The sequence below is a fragment of the Salvelinus alpinus genome, chromosome 12 (genome assembly GCF_045679555.1).
Source record: "Salvelinus alpinus chromosome 12, SLU_Salpinus.1, whole genome shotgun sequence".
Lineage (NCBI taxonomy): Eukaryota > Metazoa > Chordata > Actinopteri > Salmoniformes > Salmonidae > Salvelinus > Salvelinus alpinus.
In genome coordinates this window covers 27121229-27144248 of record NC_092097.1, presented here as the reverse complement: position 1 = coordinate 27144248, position 23020 = coordinate 27121229, and the positions used below count along the sequence as shown (strand labels likewise).

At 41.4% G+C, this 23020-nt stretch overlaps 2 protein-coding genes across 2 annotated transcripts; both read right to left on the bottom strand.

Annotated features, from left to right (window-relative positions):
• LOC139535794 (voltage-gated potassium channel KCNC1-like) lies at positions 1 to 6450 on the bottom strand. Its single transcript, XM_071335602.1, has 3 exons — positions 5701 to 6450; positions 2890 to 3766; positions 1 to 2789 (listed from the first exon to the last, which is right to left on the bottom strand). The coding sequence occupies exons 1-3, from the start codon at positions 6289 to 6291 to the stop codon at positions 2785 to 2787; spliced, it is 1473 nt and encodes a 490-aa protein (XP_071191703.1). The 5' UTR covers positions 6292 to 6450; the 3' UTR covers positions 1 to 2784.
• A 978-nt stretch (positions 6451 to 7428) lies between these two features.
• On the bottom strand, positions 7429 to 18179 carry LOC139535793 (tripartite motif-containing protein 16-like protein). The gene is made up of 7 exons (XM_071335601.1): positions 17598 to 18179; positions 17303 to 17398; positions 16793 to 17029; positions 9131 to 9290; positions 8843 to 8893; positions 8642 to 8695; positions 7429 to 8449 (listed from the first exon to the last, which is right to left on the bottom strand). Exons 1-7 carry the CDS (start codon positions 18132 to 18134, stop codon positions 7899 to 7901), a joined length of 1686 nt encoding a protein of 561 aa, XP_071191702.1. The 5' UTR covers positions 18135 to 18179; the 3' UTR covers positions 7429 to 7898.
• Positions 18180 to 23020: the final 4841 nt, after the last annotated feature.

The window sequence follows — 23020 nt, the reverse complement described above, 5'->3', positions numbered from 1 at the left end:
GGCAGTAGACATTTTTATTAGACTTTGTTGCGGATGATTATTACAGACAGATATTGTGGTGATATTACGCTCTCACCCAACTGTGACATATAATGAAAAAATTACTGAACAGAAACTTAGAAACTATAGAATATACAGTAACTATAATTGCAATGTTTTAATTTGTAGTGTTAATATTGTTAGAGGTTTTAATGTTTTTATATCAAAGATAATGCATTTCATCTGTGTTTCAATTTCCCCTGATAAATCATGCATTTTGTTTTAAATATCAATGTGATTTCACACTCTCACCTAAACAAATCATGAATAAGAATTAACCAGGCAAGTATTGATAAAATTACAGAAATAGCATTGTTTCAACTCATTGTTTCACATATAGAAAAGTACATGTCTAAATCAATGCTCAATTAACGTAAAATGAATTAGTATAGCTATACTAAACCCAAATATTAACACAACATGCAACAATTTCCATGATTTTACTGTTACAGTAAATCAGTCATTTGAAATAAATAAATTAGGCCCTAATCTATGGATTTCACAAGACTGGGCAGGGGCAAAGCCATGGGTGGGCTTGGGAGGGCATAGGCCCAGCCAATCAGAATATTTTTTTCCCCCACAAAAAAGCTTTATTGCAGACAGAAATACTCCTCAGTTTCATCAGCTGTCCGGGTGGCTGGTCTCAGACGATCCCGCAGGTGAAGAAGGCAATGTTGAGGTCCTGGGCAGGCGTGGTTATTCCTGCAGTGGACATTCCGGCAGTCAACATGCCAATGTAACGCTCCCTCAAAACATCTGTGGCATTGTGTTGTGTGACAAAACTGCACATTTTAGAGTGGCCAATTATTGTCCCCAACGCATGTAATGATCATGCTGTTTATTCAGCTTCTTGATATGCCACACAGGTGAATGGATTATCTTGGCAAAGGAGAAATGCTCACTAACACGGATGTACTGTAAACAAATTTGTTTACAAAATTTGAGAGGAAGAAGCTTTTTGTGCTCATGGAAAATGTCTGGGCTCTTTCATTTCAGCTCATGAAACATGGGACCAACACTTCATATGTTGTGTTTATATTTTTGTTCCGTGTAAATTACTTGACTGAAACTTGAATATGATTACACACTCTACATGTCAGCAAAAGTATTGTATTTGGTTCAAAACATTCTCTAAGACCTAAACCTCAAATGGAGTTGTGCATAAAGGGTGTGACCATTGAGCAAGTTGAGGAAGCTGAACTCCTAGGTAACATTCAATGGTCAATTATCATGGTCAAGTCATATTGACAAAGTTGTTATGTCTGGTATAAAAAGTTTTTTAACACTAAAATCAACTGTACTAGTTGTTCAGGCTCTGATCTTCTTCCATCTTGATTACTGTCCGGTAATATGGTCAAGTGCAGCAAAGAAATCCCTAGCAAAACTGCAGCTGGCTCAAAACAAAGCAGCAGGCCTTGCCCTTAACTGCACACACAGAACTAACATCAAGAACATGCATGACAGTTTTTCCTGGTTTAGGGTTGACGAGAGATGAACTGATTCCCTTCTAGTCTTTATGAGAAATATTACTGTGATGAAAATTCCAGATTGTCTGCATAATCAGATAACATACAGCTCAGACACCCATACATACCCCACAAGACATGCCACCAGGGGTCTCTTCACAGTCCCCATGTCCAAAACAAATTCACGGAAATGCACAGTATTATACAGAGCCATGAACGCATGGAACTCCCATCCATCTCCAATTACTCAAGCAAACAGCAAAATTACATAAAACAAATGGATAAAACAACATCTCATGGCACAATAGGGACTGTGAAATGACACACATACAAACACATGCCCACACATTCTATCACACTCTAACACAAACAATCTACACACACATTATTCTTTAGTTGTGTTGTTTGAGTGTAGAAAACATTAAGAACCCCTGCTCTTTCCATGACCAGGTGAATACAGGTGATAGCTATTTACATTTACATTTAAGTCATTTAGCAGACGCTCTTATCCAGAGCTATGATCACTTATTGATGTAATTTGTTAAATCCACTTTAATCAATGTAGATAAGGTTAAAGAATGATTTTTGAGACATGGATTGTGTATGTGTTCCATTCAGAGGGTGAATGGGCAAGACAAAATATTTAAGTGCCTTTGAACGGGTATGGTAGTAGGTGCCAGGGGCAGCGGTTTGTGTCAAGAACTGCAATCCTGCTGTTTTTTTTACGCTCAGTTTCTCAAATGTGAATGAACAGTTTCCCGTGTGTATCAAGAATGATCATTGAAGATCATTGAAGTCAACATGGGCCAGCATCCCTGTGGAACACTTTCGACACCTTGCCCCGACAAAGTCCACGCCCCAACGAATTGAGGCTGTTCTGAGGGCAGAAGGGGGTGCAACTCAATGTTAGGAAGGTGTTCTTGATGTTTGGAATACTAACTGTATATTGTATCATTTTACATTTGTGTGACTGTTCTTGTCTATCAGTACATCAGTGTTTTGTTACTTGTTGTGTTTTATGTTTTTGTGTGGACCCCAGGAAGAATACCTGCTGCTTCTGCAAAAGCTAATGGGGATCCCAATAAACCAATAATACATAGTACCTTGAATACACACAAACAAATATTGTTTGACCTTTGGGCTATAAAGATATTAAAATGTAAAATGTTATAATGTTATTCATGGTATAACATAGCTATAATGTCCCAATCTGGTGTAATGGTACAATCAGGATTCAGTCTCTACATCCAGGGTCTCATAGCCAGACTAACGCCGGGATTCATTCTAAGAGGGAAAGAGAGAGAAAAGTTGATCTTGTTTTATGAGGAACAAAAATAGGGATATTAATATAATCAAATATGAATATACAAATATTATAAAATACCTGAACAAGAGCGCTCCCCTGATAACAGGCATAATTCTATCTGCTCCCCACTTGGGGATGGCTGGCTAAGCGCTCCAGACAGGGGCAGGTGTTGCCTCTTCTTCTTCTTTGGGAGCTTTTGTTGGGCCATGGCCAGGGAGTAGTACAGGCGGAAGTTATTGACTATGACTGGGACAGGCATGGCTATGGTCAGAATACCTGCCAGAGCACACAGGGCTCCAATTACCATGCCGGAACAGGTCTCTGGGTACATGTCCCCATAACCCAGGGTTGTCATGGTAACCACCGCCCACCAGAAGCCTATGGGGATGTTCTTAAAATTGGTGTGCGCAGTCAAAGTTGGGTCTTCAGGGTCACCATGTACTCGCTCTGCGTAGAATTCCAGGGTGCTGAAAATTAGCATTCCAATTCCAAAGAAGACAGCAAGGAGGCAGAACTCTTGAACGCTGGCCTTTAGTGTGTAGACTAACACACGCACTCCCACCATGTGGCGCATCAGCTTAAAGATCCTCAGGATCCTCACAAAGTTCAGCACACGCAGGAAGCCCAGGGCATTCCCACTCAGCCCCACATCCAAGAAGAAGGGCAGGATGGCCACAAAGTCAATGATGTTTAGTATGTTCTTCACAAACAGCAGTATGTTGGAGCAGCAGGTGAAACGGACCAGGAACTCAAATATGAACCACACCACACAGACGCCCTCCACCACAGTCAGAGTAGGTTTGGTCACTATCTCATAGTACGTCACCTCTTCGGTGTGGTTCCCATCTATGACCAGCTGTGTGCGTTGCTCTAACGTGTGGAAGCTCTCATGTGTCTCCAGACAGAAAGCTGTGATGGAAAGGAGGATGAAGAAGAGGGAAGCAAACGCAATGACCTGCAAATGACAAGAAGGGGCATTGCATGACTCTAAGTGGATCATCTCATAATGATTAAAGACACAAACAACACACTGATTTACTTGTCTTCTAGGTTTGATTGACGTGTTGGACCATTGTATTAAAAAGGCTATTTGTTGTTGAGATTAGGCTTGTGTGTTGTCTCCTGAACTGACTCAATCCCATGGTTGTTGTTTCATATGGAGCCAGAGTACCTTCATTTGAGTGACATGACCTAATGAGAGTTACATGACTGAACCATTCAAGGGACTCTGAGGGTGAATCTCAATTGCATTTTTTCATTCCTTCATTCCTCTCTCCCCATCTCCTTCTCAAAGCACATTGGAGCAGAAGATCTGAAGTTCCTGCACTCCAATCTTCTCTGTTTTAAGAAGGAGGAAAGGAAAACATATGTAAGAAGAAAATAGAATTGAGATTCACCCTGAAGCTTCAATTCTGGTGAAGCTGCTTTTATTATTACAAGTCCTATTCTATGGAACAGCCGACAAGAGAATCTGAGTGTAGTAGAAACAGTGGATGTTTTATTTATTTTAGCCTTGCCTTTACTTATTTTTTACATTTGGCTTATGCTACTACCTTTTGTAGTAGTTGTTTTTTGCCTTTATTGTCTGTGATTACTTTTATTTATATCTTATTCTTTTTTGTTTTCAATTTTTATTTGTGAAGTGCATGGTTTAAAGATATGGACATTTCTGCGCATGTGCAAATAAAAATGTGTGAACAGTAGCTGCTGCTCAGTACTCTGCTGCCGCTTCCCCCTCCTTGTATACCTTTGCCTGGGATGTATTCATTACGCTGATTCTGTTGCAAAACTTTTCTTAAACGGAAGCAAACGAAACGGGGCAGGACCTCCCTGAATTTGTCAAATAACAACTCTCGTTTGGCAAATGATTACACCCCAGGTGTAGCCCACAAGTCTTATGTTGTACACAAAGGGCATGGTTGACATGTTCCAACTATTTATTGGATTCCATGCCTCAGTAGGCTATTAAGCATATGCATGATTTCATGTTATTTTTTCAGGAGGGGAATTAGGCTACATGCAGCTATTTACATGTTGTACACAAAAGATGATCAACATGTTCATACAAACTTGCAGATAGTTTTTTGCCCCAAGGCAAAACTCAAGTGGGGAGTTACATGCAGCTATTTAGGCAGCATATCAAACACAAGCAAGACACAGACATACAGTCTAATTAGAAATGTAATGTTATTTTTTTATCATAATTGTAAACATTGGCTAACAAAACACAGATTGTTTTTACTCCAATGCAACATGTATGGACTGTGTCCTGCTTGTGCAACTGCAATATACATTACAACAGACAGAGAAGGCTGTAGCCTTCATAAAGGCCTTGAATGTTTGTTCAAATCACTGCAGGGTTTTTATTTCAGCTGCTCAGAATATGAGGTAGTGATATAGACAACATCAACAAGAACAAATATGTGTACGTAAAATAACACATGCGCAGAACGTGATCTGGATCCATAGGTTTGAGAAAGAGGTTTCCAGAGGGGCAGAGCAGGGACACAAACTCAGTATTCACAGCCACGGCCTTTAAAGGGGTGTGATACATCAGACGTGCTTCAGGCTTTCAGAGCTGCTTCCACGTGCTTCTCCAAGCCATTGCAAGTGTTTATTTTTCTTCAAAATTAGTGACTCTGTTTCACTGCTGTGATCCGTTTCTATGCCTGCTGCCTGCTCTGCGCAGTCATTAGAGCTGTTTGGTTTATGGAAAAGCCATATGGTTTATAACTGCAGTAAACAGAGCCTGCCTGCTACCACACCACCTTCTCCACAGCTTGGTAGGAATGCCCAGAGGGAATTACCCAGCCTCACACTGACTAGCCTGATTCAGTCCCTATCAAAACTTTTTTTTTTATTAATTGGGAGAGAATAAAGAATACAAACCTTGGCAGTCTTAGACGAGAACGGGTCGTCAAATAAAGCCCATATTTTTGGTTTCCACCTTTTGAAGCAGCTCTGAGAATTAGCTGGGTTATCCTCAACATCGAATGACTCTGGAAACTCTTCATTGTGGTGCTCATTTGAGTCAGATGGCACGAACGCTGCAAGGGCCTCTTTGGCATCCCTATGTTGGCAGAATGTTATCCAGCAACAAGGTTCCACGTCCGCCTTGTCGACCCCCCAAAAAGCCAACTCCTCTTCAAAAAGGGGACCGCAGACATCTTTTGGACAGTGAAGCTTACCGGTTCTGTAATAATTCAGAACATTGGAGAAAACACCTGGATGTCTGTCGAAGAAGAATTCAGGGTCACCACTGGGGTCATGATCCATCAGTTTAGCCAAACGGGTACCAGGCAAGCTCTTGAGAGTGCTCATGTAAGTTTCATGACGCATACCACCAACGTTGATCACAAGCTTTTTTGTGACATCCCCTTTTTTGTCCCAGTCTTCCCTTAGATATGTTTTCGACGAGGTCCTGTCGTGGCCATGGGCTGAAGTATGGCCCTGAGAGGACACATACATTGAGCTGATCATGACCTGGAGGGGAGAGAATTGCACATCCAGGAATGTTGTTTAGCCTACGGTCCTCGTCTGTGCCAACATTTTTGAAGAGATTTAAAAGGTTTCTCAGGCCCAGGGGTAAAGAAAAACAGCATTACGGCAGGCTATCATCTCTCTCCTTTGGTAGTTAAGTTTGAGAAGAAATCATGATCTTTCCTTCTATTTATTGCTTCAGAGCCTACTACAGTGTAGTCCCGCCCTGTAGGCAGCCCCCTTCCTGCATTCCAAAGTTTTTCCCACTTCTGTCAGTTAGGGAAACCTGGTCTCCAAGCATTTAGTATTATTCCTGAAGTAAATCTGAGATACTCTATTTAGTATGATATGTTACATTTTGTATGGTATGTATTAATTTGTGGATGTCCAACACCCATTTCATATGATATATTACAAATTAAAAAGGTGTATTATGTTACGATGCACAATAGGTTCCCGAATTTGCAAAACATGTGATATCTTGCGAATTCCAACTAGGTGTCTAGCTGACTAACGTTACCTAGGCAGTTAGGTTAGAGGGTTAAGGTCAGGAGAAGAGATCCGTGATGAGATTTGAACTCACAACCTTTGAGTTGCTAGACGTTCGTGTTATACCCCCACCCTGACCAACCACCCTACTTTTGTTTTTGCCTTAAGTAACCATTTGTCTTATGTAGCCATACCAAACGTAACATATCATACTAACTTGAGTGCATCGGATTTACATTTAGTATGTTATTTCTAGTCTATAAGACCAGGCTGGTTAGGGGTACGGCTTAATTTCTTCACATCTTAAAGTTTATATCAATAGATTTCAAAATAGGTAAAACATCCAAACATAAATCTCTGGAAGAGAACAACCTCACAATATGTGAGACAGTTTTAAGAGTTTCTCCATCAGTGAACAACTGCTGTCACTGTCACCTTTACTATAAGGATGAACTAATAAGTAATTAATTGAAGTGCAAATGGTTAACAAACTCTTCACATTCTTTGAACCTCAACAATGACTAAAGCGTAAAGCAGTATCTATTGGGCTAATGACCTCTCGTGTCATCCTGCTGTATAAGGGACATGACACTGCCCTCTAGTGTGTTTCCAAGAGAAATAGTCAGAGAAAGAATGACATAAAAGCTGTATAATAACCAACACTTTTGCTCTTTATTCGCTTGCTTTTATATGTATATTTATGAAACTATTTATTTAAAAAAGTATTTTTTCCCCCGTAGATATTACAAATAAGTCGATATTACAAATGTAAAGAGGGTAACCATGAAACCATTTAGAGGTTTACAAGCTATTTAGACAATAAGATTCCCCAAAACCTAACAGCAATCTAAAACCTTTCAAAAGTTCTCCGGGATGTACAGTGGATTCAGAATGTATTCAGACCCCTTCACTATTTCCACGTTTTGTTACATTACAGCCTTATTCTAAAATGGATGAAATTGTTTTTTCCCCCTCATCAATCTACACACAATACCCCATAATGACAAAACAAAAACAGTTTTGAATTTTCATCCATGAATTTTCCCGAATGCATACCTTTATTTGAAACTTCTACCCACAGCCTACTCTTCCTGGGTGTTTTGTTCTCTATCTCATGGTTAGAATCTCTTATGCCTCAGATTACATAGTGTGATGGGACTCTCGTCCTCAAGCCAGAACCCTGGGTAGAGGGGTTCAGTGAATGTGCATTTCTGGGTTCTGTAGAGAAACTTCATCCTATCTGAGACTTCATAAAATGCTATGGTGCCCTCCTTGAATTTCAGGTAAACCCCTATTTTGTGCTGGCTGGGGGTTGCACTGAGTAGAATACTTTTATTGTTGTGGGACACAGAATAGCCTTTTGAACAGTCGAGGCTCCAGGATTGGTCACTGCCCCCAAAAGCGGATGTCTTAGAGCGTGATTTTCTGTTTATGCCCCAGTAGGCCAGGGCAATCTCAGCCTTGTTCCCCACCATCTCCACCTCCCAGTAGCAGCGCTCAGCCTCAAGCCCCTCCCTGCACATCACCTGGTGACGGTTTGTAAACCTCTCAGGGTGAGGTCGGACTGGGCCCTTCTGCTTTTTAGGGTCCCACCTCACCATTCTGTCCTCCATTGAGATGGAGAGGTCCTTGTGGGCAGTGTTGGGGTCCAGAGTGAGATCACAGGCATCTGAAGGATCAGAGGATCGTAAAATTATGCTCATGATCATGTTCAAACAGCATTCTCATGAGGTTGGTTCAGACCCATTTAAAACAAAAATCTCTTTATTATTATGTTTCTTTACAGTTGGTGTTGTACAGGTTGAGGGGATTTTAGATGTGTTGCATGTCTGTGTGTGTGACTAAAAGACTTAGGACTCACACTGTAGAAACTCAGGTCTGGTCGTAGGCTCTAGGGTCTGTGCAGCGCTGATAACTGTCGGTCAGGAGAAAGGCAGAACAGACGTAATATGTAATTGATCATGCTCAGTTGTGGTTAAGGTTGTAGTTACTTACTAACTCTCATTACTTAAGGTCAAGTAAACTGTGACTGATTTTCTAAAACACTCAGGATAACAGTCACCTGGAAGCTGCTCAGGTCTGACTGGAGATTGGGAACCTCCATTACCAGCCACTGTTGAGACAGATCATAAAATCCTTTACAAATGTCTTGTATGTCTGTCTGTCTGTCTGTCTGTCTGTCTGTCTGTCTGTCTGTCTGTCTGTCTGTCTGTCTGTCTGTCTGTCTGTCTGTCTGTCTGTCTGTCTGTCTGTCTGTCTGTCTGTCTGTCTGTCTGTCTGTCTGTCTGTCTGTCTGTCTGTCTGTCTGTCTGTCTGTCTGTCTGTCTGTATATTGCTCTCTTCAACTGACCAGTTTGAGACACTGTATTGATTTCTTCCTCACAGAATGCCTCCAGTCGATCCCCAAACTCTGAGACGACATTTCTTATAGCCTCAAAGGGGAGGTGTGGGTCCGTCGAGACGCTGGAAAACAATTTGGACTCTGAGAGGGTAGGAAGAGAGGGCCAACTCTTTGGTAATAAGAGAGAGGGAGATAGAGAGACATGAAACTGAAAGAGTTATTGTTATTAATCGTGACAATTCACCATATCATCATGCACACAGTTGCAAACCTTCAGAACCAGACCCTACATCTATCTACTATCCACTGGGCACAAACTGGTTGAATCAACGTAATTTCAATGTAATTTGTCAACTTATTGTGACATGGAATGTATGTGGAAAATACTTTAGATTTGATATGTTTTTAAGCAATTTTCAACATAGACAAACCTTGTATAAGATATGTTGAATTTGTACCTTGAAACAAAGTCAGATCTTCAACTTTATATCCACATTCAGAAAAAAACTATTGGCTGGGCAGCACATCCTAATGGAAAGTATTCAGACCCCTTCCCTTTTTCCACATTTTGTTACGTTACAGCCTTATTTTGAAATTGATTGTTTTAAACATCCTCATTTACACACACTATACCATAATGACAAAGGAAAAACAGGTTTTTAGGAAATTTTGCAAATTGATACAAAATTTAACAGAAATACCTTATTTACATAGGTATTCAGACCCTTTGCTATGAGACTCGAGTTTGGAACCACCAAGACTCTTCCTAGAGCTGGCCGATTGGCAAAACTGAGCAATCGGGGGAGAAGGGCCTTGGACAGGGAGGTGACCAAGAACCTGATGGTCACTCTGACAGAGCTCCAGAGTTCCTCTGTGGAGATGGGAGAACCTTCCAGTAGGACAACCATCTCTGCAGCACTCCACCAATCAGGCCTTTATGGTAGCGTGGCCAGACGGAAGCCACTCCTCAGTAAAAGGCACATGACAACCCGCTTGGAGTTTAACCAAAGGCACCTAAAGGACTCTCAGACCATGAGAAACGTAGTCTGATGGTTTGATGAAACCAAGATTGAACTCTTTGGCCTGAATACCAAGCGTGCCAAGCATCACATCTGGAGGAAACCTGGCACCATCCCTATGGTGAAGCATGGCGGTGGCAGCATCATGCTGTGGGGATGTTTTTAAGTGGCAGGGACTGGGAGAATAGTCAGAATTGACGGAAAGATGAACAGAGCAAAGTACAGAGATATGCTTGATGAAAACCTGCTCCAGAGCACTCAGGACCTCAGACTGGAATGATGGTTCACCTTCCAACAGGACAACGACCCTCAGCACACAGCCAAGACAACACAGGAGTGGTATTGGGACAAGTCTCTGAATGTCCTTGAGTGGCCCAGCCAGAGCCCAGACTTGAACCCGACCGAACATCTCTGGCGAGACCTGAAAATAGCTGTGTAGCGACGCTCCCCATCCAACCTGACAGAGCTTGAGAGGATCTACAGAGAAGGATGGGATAAACTCCCCAAATACAGGTGTGTCAAGCTTGTAGCGTCATAACCAAGAAGACTCAAGGCTGTAATTGCTGCCCAAGGTGCTTCAACAAAGTACTGAGTAAAGTGTCTGAATACTTATGAAAATGTTATATTTCAGTTTTATTACTTTAAAAACCTGTTTTTGCATTGTCATTATGGATTATTGTCTGTAGATTGATGAGGGAATTTAAAAGAAAATCCATTTTAAAATAAGGTTTTAACGTAACAAAATGTGGAAACAGTCAAGGGGTCTGAATACTTTCTGAATGTGTTGCCCTTACAGCTATTAATTTGGTCTCCCATCCAGGGTTTTTAACAAGCCCAGCCCTGCTTAGCTGTGTCACTGACTACTACCAATGTGCTATCATAAGTATGATTATTGAGATATCTGTTTATAACTAAATTTATTCACTGTTGCCAGTGAAGTCATTCCAAAGGGTAGGTTCAACAGAGCAAATGAAAAGTAACCATACTTTATCAATCATATATCCTCAATGATGCTATTTAGGCCCCCGGAGGTTGGTAGCAGCTTAATTGGGGAGGACAGGCTCGTGTTAATGGCTGGAGCGGAATCAGTGGAGTGGTATCAAACACATAGTTTCTATGTGTTTGATGACATTCCATTAGCGCCGTTCAAGCCCTTATTATGAGCCGTCCTCCACTCAGCAGCATCCATTGATTTAGGCCTATAAAGCATCAACAACTATTGTTTCAATTCAACCCAGGGTTCAACTAAAAATAGACAATACATATAGGCCTAGGGTTTCAAGCTTTGGTTGATTTCAAATGTAATCTTCAAGTTAATCATTGATATGTCGGCACACGCACTCGGCACACTCATACTCAGGCTGACTGGCTCTCGTTCAGGCAAATGAGAAATAAGTGCACTCAGGCTACTAAGGCCAAAGTTAGTTACTTTAAGGAGTTAAGGAGCAGTTCTCTCTCTGTGGGTCTAACCCCAAGAAGTTCTGGAAAACGTTTAAAGACCTGGAGAATAAACCCTCCTCCTCACTGCTGCCCATGTCCCTTAATGTTGATGATGTGGTTGTTACTGACAAGGAGCACATGGCTGAGCTCTTCAATCACCACTTCATTAAGTAAGGATTCCTATTTGACTCAGCCATGCCTCCTTGCCCGTCCAACATTTCCTCATCTCCCACCCCTTCTAATGCGACTAGCACTGATGCTCCTCCCTCTTTTTCCCCTGCCCCGCTACAAAGTTACTCCCTGCAGGCAGTCACTGAGTCTGAGGTGCTAAAGGAGCTCCTTAAACTTGACCCGCAAAAACATCTGTCAGATGGTTTAGATCCTTTCTTCTTTAAGGTTGCAGCCCGATCATTGCCAATCCTATCTCTGACCTTTTTAACCTGTCTCTCCTCTCTGGGGAGGTTCCCATTGCTTGGAAGGCAGCCACGGTGTGTCTTTTATTTAAAGGGGAAGATCAAGCTGATCCTAACGGTTATAGGCCAATTTCTATTTTGCCTTGTTTATCAAAGGTGTTGGAAAAACTTGTCAATAATCAACTGACTGGCTTTCTTGATGTATATAGTATTCTCTCTGGTATGCAATCTGGTTTCTGCTCAGGTTAAGGATGTGTCACTGCAAACTTAAAGGTCCTAAATTATGTCATCATTGCCCTTGATTCTAAGCAATGTTGTGCTGCTATTTTTATTGACTTGGCCAAAGCTTTGGATATGGTAGACCATTCTATTCTTGTGGGCCGGCTAATGAGTATTGGTGTCTCTGAGGGGTCTTTAGCCTGGTTTGCTAACTACCTCTCTCAAAGATTACAGTGTATAAAGTCAGAACATCTGCTGTCTCAGCCACTGCCTGTCACCAAGGGAGTACCCCAAGGCTTGATCCTAGGCCCCACGCTCTTCTCAATTTACATCAAGAACATAGATCAGGCAGTAGGAAGCTCTCTCATCCATTTATGTGCAGACAATACGGTCAAAAAACTAAACTGGCCTCTCCCCAGATTTTGTGTTAAACGCTCTACAACAAAGCTTTCTTAGTGTCCAACAAGCTTTCTCTGCCCTTAACCTTGTTCTGAACACCTCCAAAACAAAGGTCATGTGGTTTGGTAAGAAGATTGCCCCTCTCCCAACCGGTGTGATTACTACCGCTGAGGGTTTAGAGCTTGAGGTAGTCACCTCATATAAGTACTTGGGAGTATGGATAGACGGTACACTGTCCTTCACTCAGCACATATCAAAGCTGCAGGCTAAGGTTAAATCTAGACTTGGTTTCCTCTATCGTAATCACTCTTCTTTCACCCCAGCTGCCAAACTAACTCTGATTCAGATGACCATTCTACCCATGCTACATTACGTAGATGTAATTTATAGATTGGAAGATAAGGGTGCTTTCGAGCGGCTAGATTTTCTTTCCCATCAGATTTGCCACTAATGCTCCTAATAGGACACATCACTGCACTCTACACTCTGTAAACTGGTCGTCTCTGTATACCTGTTGCAAGACCCTCTGGTTGATGCTCATTTATAAAACCCTCTTAGGCCTCACTCCCCCCTATCTGAGATACCTGCTGCAGCCCTCTTCCTCCACATTCAACACCCGTTCTGCCAGTCACATTCTGTTAAAGGTCCCCAAAGCACACACATCCCTGCATCGCTCCTCTTTTCAGTTCGCTGCACGTAGCGACTTGAACGAGCTGTAAAAAACACTCAAACTGGACAGTTTTATCTCAATCTCTTCATTCAAAGACTCAGTCATGGACACTCTTACTGACAGTTGTGGCTGCTTCGCACGATTTATTGTTGTCTCTACCTTCTTACCCTTTGTGCTGTTGTCTGTGCCCAATAATGTTTGTACCATGTTATATGCTGCTACCATGTTGTGCTGCTGCCATGTTGTGTTGCTACCATGTTGTTGTCATGTGTTGATGCCATGCTATGTTGTTGTCTTAGGTCTCTCTTTATGTAGTGTTATGGTGTCTCTCTTGTCATTATGTGTTTTGTCCTATTTTCCTAGCTTCCTAGCGTCCTAGCTTCCGTCCCCACAGGAGGCCTTTTGCCTTTTGGTAGGAAGTCATTGTAAATAAGAATTTGTTCTTTACTGATTTACCTAGTTAAATAAAGGTTAAATAAAATAAATACAAATATAAATGATTCATTTGTAGACAAACTTGAATTAAAGTCGGACTAAGTCAGTGGCACAAAAGATACATCTCCTTCAAATGTTGATATCTGGTTGCGTTGACAACCAAACGCAATTCAATATCACTTTTGCAATACAGTAAATAGCCTATTAACTTGTTGACAAGTTAACAAATGATATGTTGGAGTCACGTCTCCAACTAAACCAAAAATAAAATGTAAAGAATAGGATCAACTTGCCCAAGCATACCCCATTTCTCCTTCACCCAAATCCAGATAGCTGATGTTCTGAAAGAGCTGCAGAATCTGGACCCCTACAAATCAGCCGGGCTAGACAATCTGGACCCTCTCTTTCTAAAATTATCCACCAAAATTGTTGCAACCCCTATTACTAGCCTGTTCAACCTCTCTTTCGTATCGTCTGAGATCCCCAAAGATTGGAAAGCTGCCGCGGTCATCTTCAAAGGAGGAGACATTCTAGACCCAAACTGCTACAGACCTATATCTATCCTACCCTGCCTTTCTAAGATCTTCGAAAGCCAAGTTAACAAACAGATCACCGACCATTTCGAATCCCACCGTACCTTCTCCGCTATGCAATCTGGTTTCCGAGCTGGTCATGGGTTCACCTCAGCCACGCTCAAGGTCCTAAACGATATCATAACCGCCATCGATAAGAGACAATACTGTGCAGCTGTATTCATCGACCTAGCCAAGGCTTTCGACTCTGTCAATCACCACACTCTTATCGGCAGACTCAACAGCCTTGGATTCTCAATTGACTGCCTTGCCTGGTTAACCAACTACTTCTCAGATAGAGTTCAGTGTGTCAAATCGGAGGGCCTGTTGTCCGGACCTCTTGCAGTCTCTATGGGGCCGACTCTTTTCTCTGTATACATCAATGATGTCACTCTTGCTGCTGGTGATTCTCTGATCCACCTCTACGCAGACGACACCATTCTGTATATTTCTGGCCCTTCGTTGGACACTGTGTTAACTAACCTCCAGACAAACTTCAATGCCATACAACTCTCCTTCCGTGGCCTCCAACTGCTCTTAAATGCAAGTAAAACTAAATGCATGCTCTTCAACCGATCGCTGCCCACACCTGCCCGCCCGTCCAGCATCACTACTTTGGACAGTTCTGACTTAGAATATGTGGACAACTACAAATACCTAGGTGTCTGGTTAGACTGTAAACTCTCCTTCCAGACTCACATTAAGCATCTCCAATCCAAAATTAAATCTAGAATCGGCTTCCTATTTCACAACAAAGCATCCATCACTCATGCTGCCAAACATACCTTCGTAAAACTGACTATCCTACCGATCCTTGACTTCGGCGATGTCATTTACAAAATAGCCTCCAATACTCTACTCAGCAAATTGGATGCAGTCTATCACAGTGCCATCCGTTTTGTCACCAAAGCCCCATATACTACCCACCACAGCGACCTGTATGCTCTCGTTGGCTAACCCGCGCTTCATATTCGTTGCCAAACCCACTGGCTCCAGATCATCTATAAGTCTTTGCTAGGTAAAGCCCCGCCTTATCTCAGCTCACTGGTCACCATAGCAGCACCCACCCGTAGCACGCGCTCCAGCAGGTATATTTCACTGGTCACCCTCAAAGCCAATTCGTCCTTTGGCCGCCTTTCCTTCCAGTTCTCTGCTGCCAATGACTGGAACAAACTGCAGAAATCACTGAAGCTGGAGACTCATATCTCCCTCACTAACCTTAAACACCAGCTGTCAGAGCAGCTCACAGATCACTTCACCTGTACATAGCCCATCCGTAAATAGCCCATCCAACTACCTCATCCCCATACTGTTATTTATTTGATTTATTTTGCAACTTTGCACCCCAGTATCTCTACTTGCACATTCATCTTCTGCACATCTATCACTCCAGTGTTTAAGTGCTATATTGTAATAATTTTGCCACTATGGCCTATTTATTTATCCTTACCTCCCTTATCCTACCTCATTTGCACACACTGTATATAGACTTTTTAAATTGTATTATTGACTGTATGTTTGTTTATTCCATCTGTTGTTTGTGACGCACTGCTTTGCTTTATCGTGTCCAGGTCGTAGTTGTAAATGAGAACTTGTTCTCAACTAGCCTACCTGGTGAAATAAAGGTGAAATAAAATAAAATCTAAAAGAATTAAGCCAGTGGCTCAGATGAAACTGTCCAAGCATTAGATATCCTTTAAATGTTGATATTTGGTTGTTGTCAACCAAACACAATTCAATATGACTTTATTATTTAATACAGTAAATAGCCTAATGTTAAGGCTATCTTACAAACTAATGCAACAGTATTTATTTAACCTTAAAATGAGTAACACATCCATGGCCACATTTTGAGGTTAGGGTACTGTAACTATCAATATCTTCTTATGTAATCATAGAAAGCAGGCATGTTCAAGATGGCATGGAAAGGTTGCAGGTCTGTGGAGATCACTATAATAATCACAATTGCTAGAATAATATGTGCAGAATCTCGAACACCATTGGCCACTTGAACTATGTACTTTTAATGCAATGTCAACTGCAATCCAGGTAATTTGGTTGTGTTATTTGATTAAGCAGAGTGATGACACATTAAGTTGTTGTATAAATACAAAATATCTGACATTGTATCCCATTTGAATTTTGTTGTGCTTTAAATGGTTGAAAGCGCAGTGATAACACATTTAGATGGCAACTAAACCATAAATCAGAAATAGTTTTTCCATTGGAATTTGGTTGTGCTTTTAGATGGTTGAAAGCATAGTGATAACACATTGGTAATTAAATAAACTTCTCTGTCTTTTTGAGTGGGTGAATAAAGGTTGAAATCTCATTGATCAATGTCTCAACCAAATATTACCCAAATGTCCATGTTGAAATGATGTGGTGATGTCAATTCAATGTCAATTCCACGTTGGTTTAATGTAATTTCATTGAAATGAAGTGGAAACATTGATTCAACCAGTGTGTCCAGTGGGTACAGCCTGTGATGCAACTAACCATACCTGGAGGAAGTGGATATCATCATCTGTCTGTGACAGCTCCTCCAGCTCAGTGTCTTTCTTCTTCAGGTCAGCAATGTCTGTCTCCAGGTTGCACAGGGAGCTCTCAGCCTGAGCCACTACAGCTGTCTCCTGGGCCCTGATCAGCTCTCTGACTGTGGTGGAGTAGTGCCTCTGGAGGGAGTCAATCAGCCCAGCGAGGACGCCCTCACAGTGCTCTTCAGCAGCCCTACTACCTTCCTGTTACGCATACAGTTAGGGGTGGACAAAGCAATTTATCTTCGTTTTTTTTCAGACCCTTTGACTTTTTCATTTTTAAAGATATAGGCCGTATAAAGTTGTTTTTAACACATTTGTGTTAAAAAATCTGTCAGTGGGGGCCCCCTGGGCAGCTGGGGCAATATACACCCATAAGGTAGGAAGGAGACATAGACATTGCCATTAGTTGGTTTAGTCCTGAGAGCATTGTAAATAACTATTTTCACTTCCTTCTCTGACCTACTGTATACACACCTTAATCATCTGTATGCTCTCTATCAGGTCCTTCTGCTCCTTTTCTCTCTTTTTGATCCTCTCCTTGGATTCCTTCTTAAGGTCCTGGAGCTGTTTCTGTGGAGGGAAAATATATCTACAGATGAAATATTTTAAAGGTTAAACCAATAATGATCTCATAAATCCTGGAATGCACAAGGGAATTAAGTGATATTTACTTACTTATTTGAATTGAATAAATAAGTGATCAAATGTGCATTATACACATAACCCTTGGGATACTTGAAGCAACAGATTTAAGTTTATAGGTCAGTACCTGTTTCCTGCTCCATCCCTCATTAACGAACAAAGTGGAGTGTGCTTTGTGCTCAACCAGGGCGCACAGAAGGCAGATGCATTGATCATCATCACAGCAGTAAACCTCCAGCAGTCTGTCATGTGTGGGACATACTCTGCTCTTCGGTGCCTCTGAGACTGTAGTAGTTTGGGGACTCTTCATGGGTCTGGCCTTTTCCTGAGTCTGACTGGAGGATGGCCCTGCCTGATGGCAGGCTGCAGCAGGTCTGTGCTTACCTACGGAACCCACATTCTTTCTACACCTGGACTTCTCCATGGCTTCCACCATTTCAGCCAGAGCAATGTTCTTGATCAGGTTAGGCCTCGGGTGAAAGGTATATTGGCATTCAGGGCAGCTGCAGAAACGATAATGCTTTTCTTCATTGTCCCAGAAGTCCTGGATGCAGAGACTGCAGAAAGTGTGTCCACATGGAATAGCAGCTGGAGTCCTGAGCACCTCCTGGCAGAGTGGACAGCTGAGGTGGGCCATCCTGACCGATACACCAGACACTGCCATATCTGAGAACAAACTGATACCGACTGACTGGAACAAGTTTCATTTCCGCCAGAAAGACAAGAGTTTCGATTCTGTAAAGTGAGGTGGCACTGCTTGTCGTTTCTTGGTATGTTCATGAGAGCTGAGGGGAAGTGGTTGAATCAGAGAGATGCGGGGGGAAACAACATGTATAAAAAATTTCTGACATTGAGAGCTCTTTCCCAACAATGCAGTGATAATAATAATAATATAGTTAATAGAATAAAAACAATATTTAAATAAACACTGCTGGTGGTCTTAAGACGCTCCTCCAACATCAGTCAAATGGTGGTGAGGTCTGATCTTCCACCGGTGCCATGATATTGTGCCAGACGGTAATTACAGAGGTGGCTGATTACAAAGGTGGCTGATTACAGAGGTGGCTGATTACAGAGGTGGCTGATGTACCCAGTGTAACTTTACCAACAAATGTCCAATCAACCTATTATGGGCAAGGTCATTAAGATTAAGGGCATCATTACGTATTCCACAAAAAAATTATATATATCTGATCAAGTGTATTTGTGGTCTATGCTAGGCTATGTTGGACCAACGAAACGAGCTCTGAAAACAAGGATAGCATAACACAGGTGAAATATCAAGACTACTGACCAGATAAACCCTGTGGCTGCGCATTTCATAGAGGCTCGTCACAACATTAGCTCTTTGAGATACATTGGCATCGAACATGTTAAAACTCATAGGAGGGGGAAGATACTGATCATCTATTATTGAGAAGAGAATTGTATTGGATTCACCGTTCGTGCACCATGTCTCCAAAAGGTCTGATCCAGGAGTTTGATATCAGACCATTTCTTACATGAATGTCACTTTAATGGTCTTGCCTTCCAGGTCTCCTACTTGGTCATTTTGTACATATATATCAGATTCTGTAACTACTACATGTTCCCATCTAATTGATATCAAATGATTAGAGATACACAGGTTGTTTTTTTAACAGGCCACTGGAATTATATTTACGGTCATCACGTATCCTGGGCATAATGTTCATATGGGTGGTTATTCAAACAGTTTCCAACATAATATTTTTTACTGTTGCTAGGTTGCTAGGTTTTAACTTGAACCCATTTGTATGTATATAATCCTTTATGACCATATGTACCTCTGATTAATTATGATAGATTGTGCACAAGGTGAATTGAATTGTTTCCACACCCACCATGTGTAATGTGGGTAATGGTCATGTCAGGTGAAATGTGTATATTTTGGCCTCTTGTTCTTTACTTGAGAGCTCTTTCCCAACAATGCAGTGATAATAATATATATAGTATTATAAAAACAATATGAAAAACACATAACTACGATGTGAGTTAAAGAAATACGAGTATGCATTCGGAAACTATTCAGACAGTGCATTCGGAAACTATTCAGACCCCTTGACTTTTTCCAAATCTTGTTACTTTACAGCCTTATTCTAAAATGTACTGATTGTTTTTTCCCCTCATCTACAGACAATACCCGATTATGACAAAGCAAAAACAGTTATTTATACATTTTTACAAATGTACAAAAAACCCGGAAATATAACATTTACATAAGTATTCAGACCTTTTACTCAGTACTTTGTTGAAGCACCTTTAGCAGCTACACAGTTATTTTCAGGTCTCTCCAGTAGTGGCGATTTTAGCATGTAAATCTTGGTGGGGCAAACTCCCCACAAAAATGTTCTATGCATGCCAGCAAAATCCCTACACAACACTTAACAATGAATTAATTGGACTATAACAGTGACAAACGGTGTCCACAAACTGTTAGGGCCTGGTGGGAAAAGCACCCAACTGTCATACTTGAGTGAAAGTAAAGATACCTTAAAAGGAAATTACTCTAGTAAAAGTGAAAGTCACCCAGTAAAATACTACTTGAGTAAAAGTATTTGGTTTAAATATACTTAAGTATCAAAAGGAAATGTAATTTTTAAAATGTACTTAAGCATCAAAAGTAAAGGTATAAATAATTTCAAATTCCTTATATTAAGCAAACCAGATGGCACAATCTGTTTTTTTATTTTATTTACGGCTAGCCAGGGGCACACCAACACTCAGACATCATTCAGAAATAAAGCATTTGTGTTTAGTGAGTCCACCAGATCAGAGGCAGTAGAGATGACTAGTGATGTTCTCTTGATAATTGGTGAATTAGACAATTTCTCTCCTACTAAGTATTCAAATGTAACAAGTACTTTTGGGTGTCAGGGAAAATGTATGAAGTAAAAAGTACATCATTTTCTTTAGGAATGTAGAGAAGTAAAAAAAATGTTTTGTCAAAAATATAAATAGTAAAGTAATGTACAATACCCCCCAAAAACGACTTAAGTAACTTAGTACTTTAAAGTATTTTACTTAAGTACTTTACACCACTGGGGCCTACATAAAGCTGTCCCAGCAGCAGAGCTTTCTTTTCAGCACCATGGAGTGAATCCTGACCACTGCTACACCTGGCAATCAGCGGAACCTTGTCTGGCAGCGACACAGTTCATTCAGCCTCATTTACTGCCTTTTAAAAAGACATATCTGATATGGCTGACTTGCTTAACCAAATGTGGTTTCTAGTGACAATTGAGATGTACAAACTATGGCATAACGAGACGAAAAGCGGATAAGAGGCATCCGTAATTTCGATTAAGACATTAATGAGAGAGCTAGGATGGACGTAGTGAATATAACTATTTATTCAGCACTTTTGAAATGCACAGTGACAGAATTCAGAACATGGGCTGTTCTTACAGTATTCTCCCTGTACACCAAGTCAGAACCATAGGATAAATAAAGGGGGCATAAGGAGCAAATGAAAGCTCTTACAATATTCAATAATTACATTTCTCTAAAACAGGCTATAGGTTACATGTGCACCAGTGGCGACCCGTCATTCAGGGCAGGTGGGGATGTTAAGCTAAAAAAGGCTTGATTCACAAAGTCTCTTCTGAACACTTGATGTTGAGATGTGTCTGTTAGTTGAACTCTGTGAAGCATTTATTTGGGCTGCAATCTGAGGTGCAGTTAACTCTAATGAACTTATCCTCTGCAGCAGAGTTAACTCTGGGTCTTCCTTTCCTGTGGCAGTCCTCATGAGAGCCAGTTTCATCATAGCGCTTGATGGTTTTTGCCACTGCCACTTCAAAGTTCTTGAAATTTTCCAGATTGACTGACCTTCATGTCTTACAAGTAATGATAGACTGTCGTTTCTCTTTGGTTATTTGAGCTGTTCTTGCCATAATATGGACTTGGTCTTTTACCAAATAGGGCTATCTTCTGTATACCACCCATACCTTGTCACAACACAAGTGATTGGCTCAAACGCATAAAGGTATGAAATTCCACAAATTAACTTTTAACAAGGCCCACCTGTTAATTGAAATGCATTCCAGGTGACTACCTCATGAAGCTGGTTGAGAGAATGCCAAGAGTGTGCAAAGCTGTCATCATGGTAAAGGCTGGCTACTTCGAAGAATTTAATATATATTTTGATTTGTTTGGTTACTACATGATTGTTCTTTCATAGTTTTGATGTCTTCACTATTATTCTACAATGTAGAAAATAGTAAAAATAAAGAAAAACCCTGGAATGAGTAGGTGTGTCCAAACTTTTGAATGGTACTTTACATGTAAACAGAGCTGAAAAGTGACTGGTAGTAGGAATATATAGATACTTATAGTAATATAATAATGGTAATATATACATATAAACAGGAGTAATAGTGACCAGTAGTAGGATAAGTAGATAAATACTAATGGCAATCAATAATCAATAGATAGCAGCATAACGGAGTAATAAATTGATTCAATAATCATTTTAGCAGCAGCATAGGTTGAATGGTTAGAGACCTATGGATGAGCATAGAGTCAATGTGGATAGTCTGTGAAAGCAGTAGTTGTTAGCAAAAAATCACTAAACTCAGCAAAAAAAGAAACGTCCTCCCACTGTCAACTGCGTTTATTTTCCAGCAAACTTAACATGTGTAAATATTTGTATGAACATAACAAGATTCAACAACTGAGACATAAACTGAACAGGTTCCACAGACATGTGACTAACAGAAATGGAATAATGTGTCCCTGAACAAGGGGGGGGGGGGGTCAAAATCAAAAGTAACAGTCAGTATCTGGTGTGGCCACCAGCTGCATTAAGTGTTGCAGTGCATCTCCTCCTCATGGACTGCACCAGATTTGCCAGTTCTTGCTGTGAGATGTTACCACACTATTCCACCAAGGCACCTGCAAGTTCCTGGACATTTCTGGGGGGTATGGCCCTAGCCCTCACTCTCCGATCCAACAGGTCCCAGACGTGCTCAATGGGATTGAGATCCGGGCTCTTCGCTGGCCATGGCAGAACACTGACATTCCTGTCTTACAGGAAATCACGCACAGAACGAGCAGCATGGCTGGTGGCATTGTCATGCTGGAGGGTCATGTCAGGATGAGCCTGCAGGAAGGGTACCACATGAGGGAGGACCTGTAACGCACAGCGTTGAGATTGCCTGCAATGACAACAAGCTCAGTCCGATGATGCTGTGACACACCGCCCTAGACCATGACAGACCCTCCACCTCCAAATCGATCCCACTCCAGAGTACAGGCCTCGGTGTAACGCTCATTCCTTCGACGATAAACGCGAATCCAACCATCACCCCTGGTGAGACAAAACCGCGACTCGTCAGTGAAGAGCACTTTTGGCAGTCCTGTCTGGTCCAGCGACGGTGGGTTTGTGCCCATAGGCGACGTTGTTGCCGGTGATGTCTGGTGAGGACCTGCCTCACAACATGCCTATAAGTCCTCAGTCCAGCCTCTCTCAGCCTATTGCGAATAGTCTGAGCACTGATGGAGGGATTGTGCGTTCCTGGTGTAACTCGG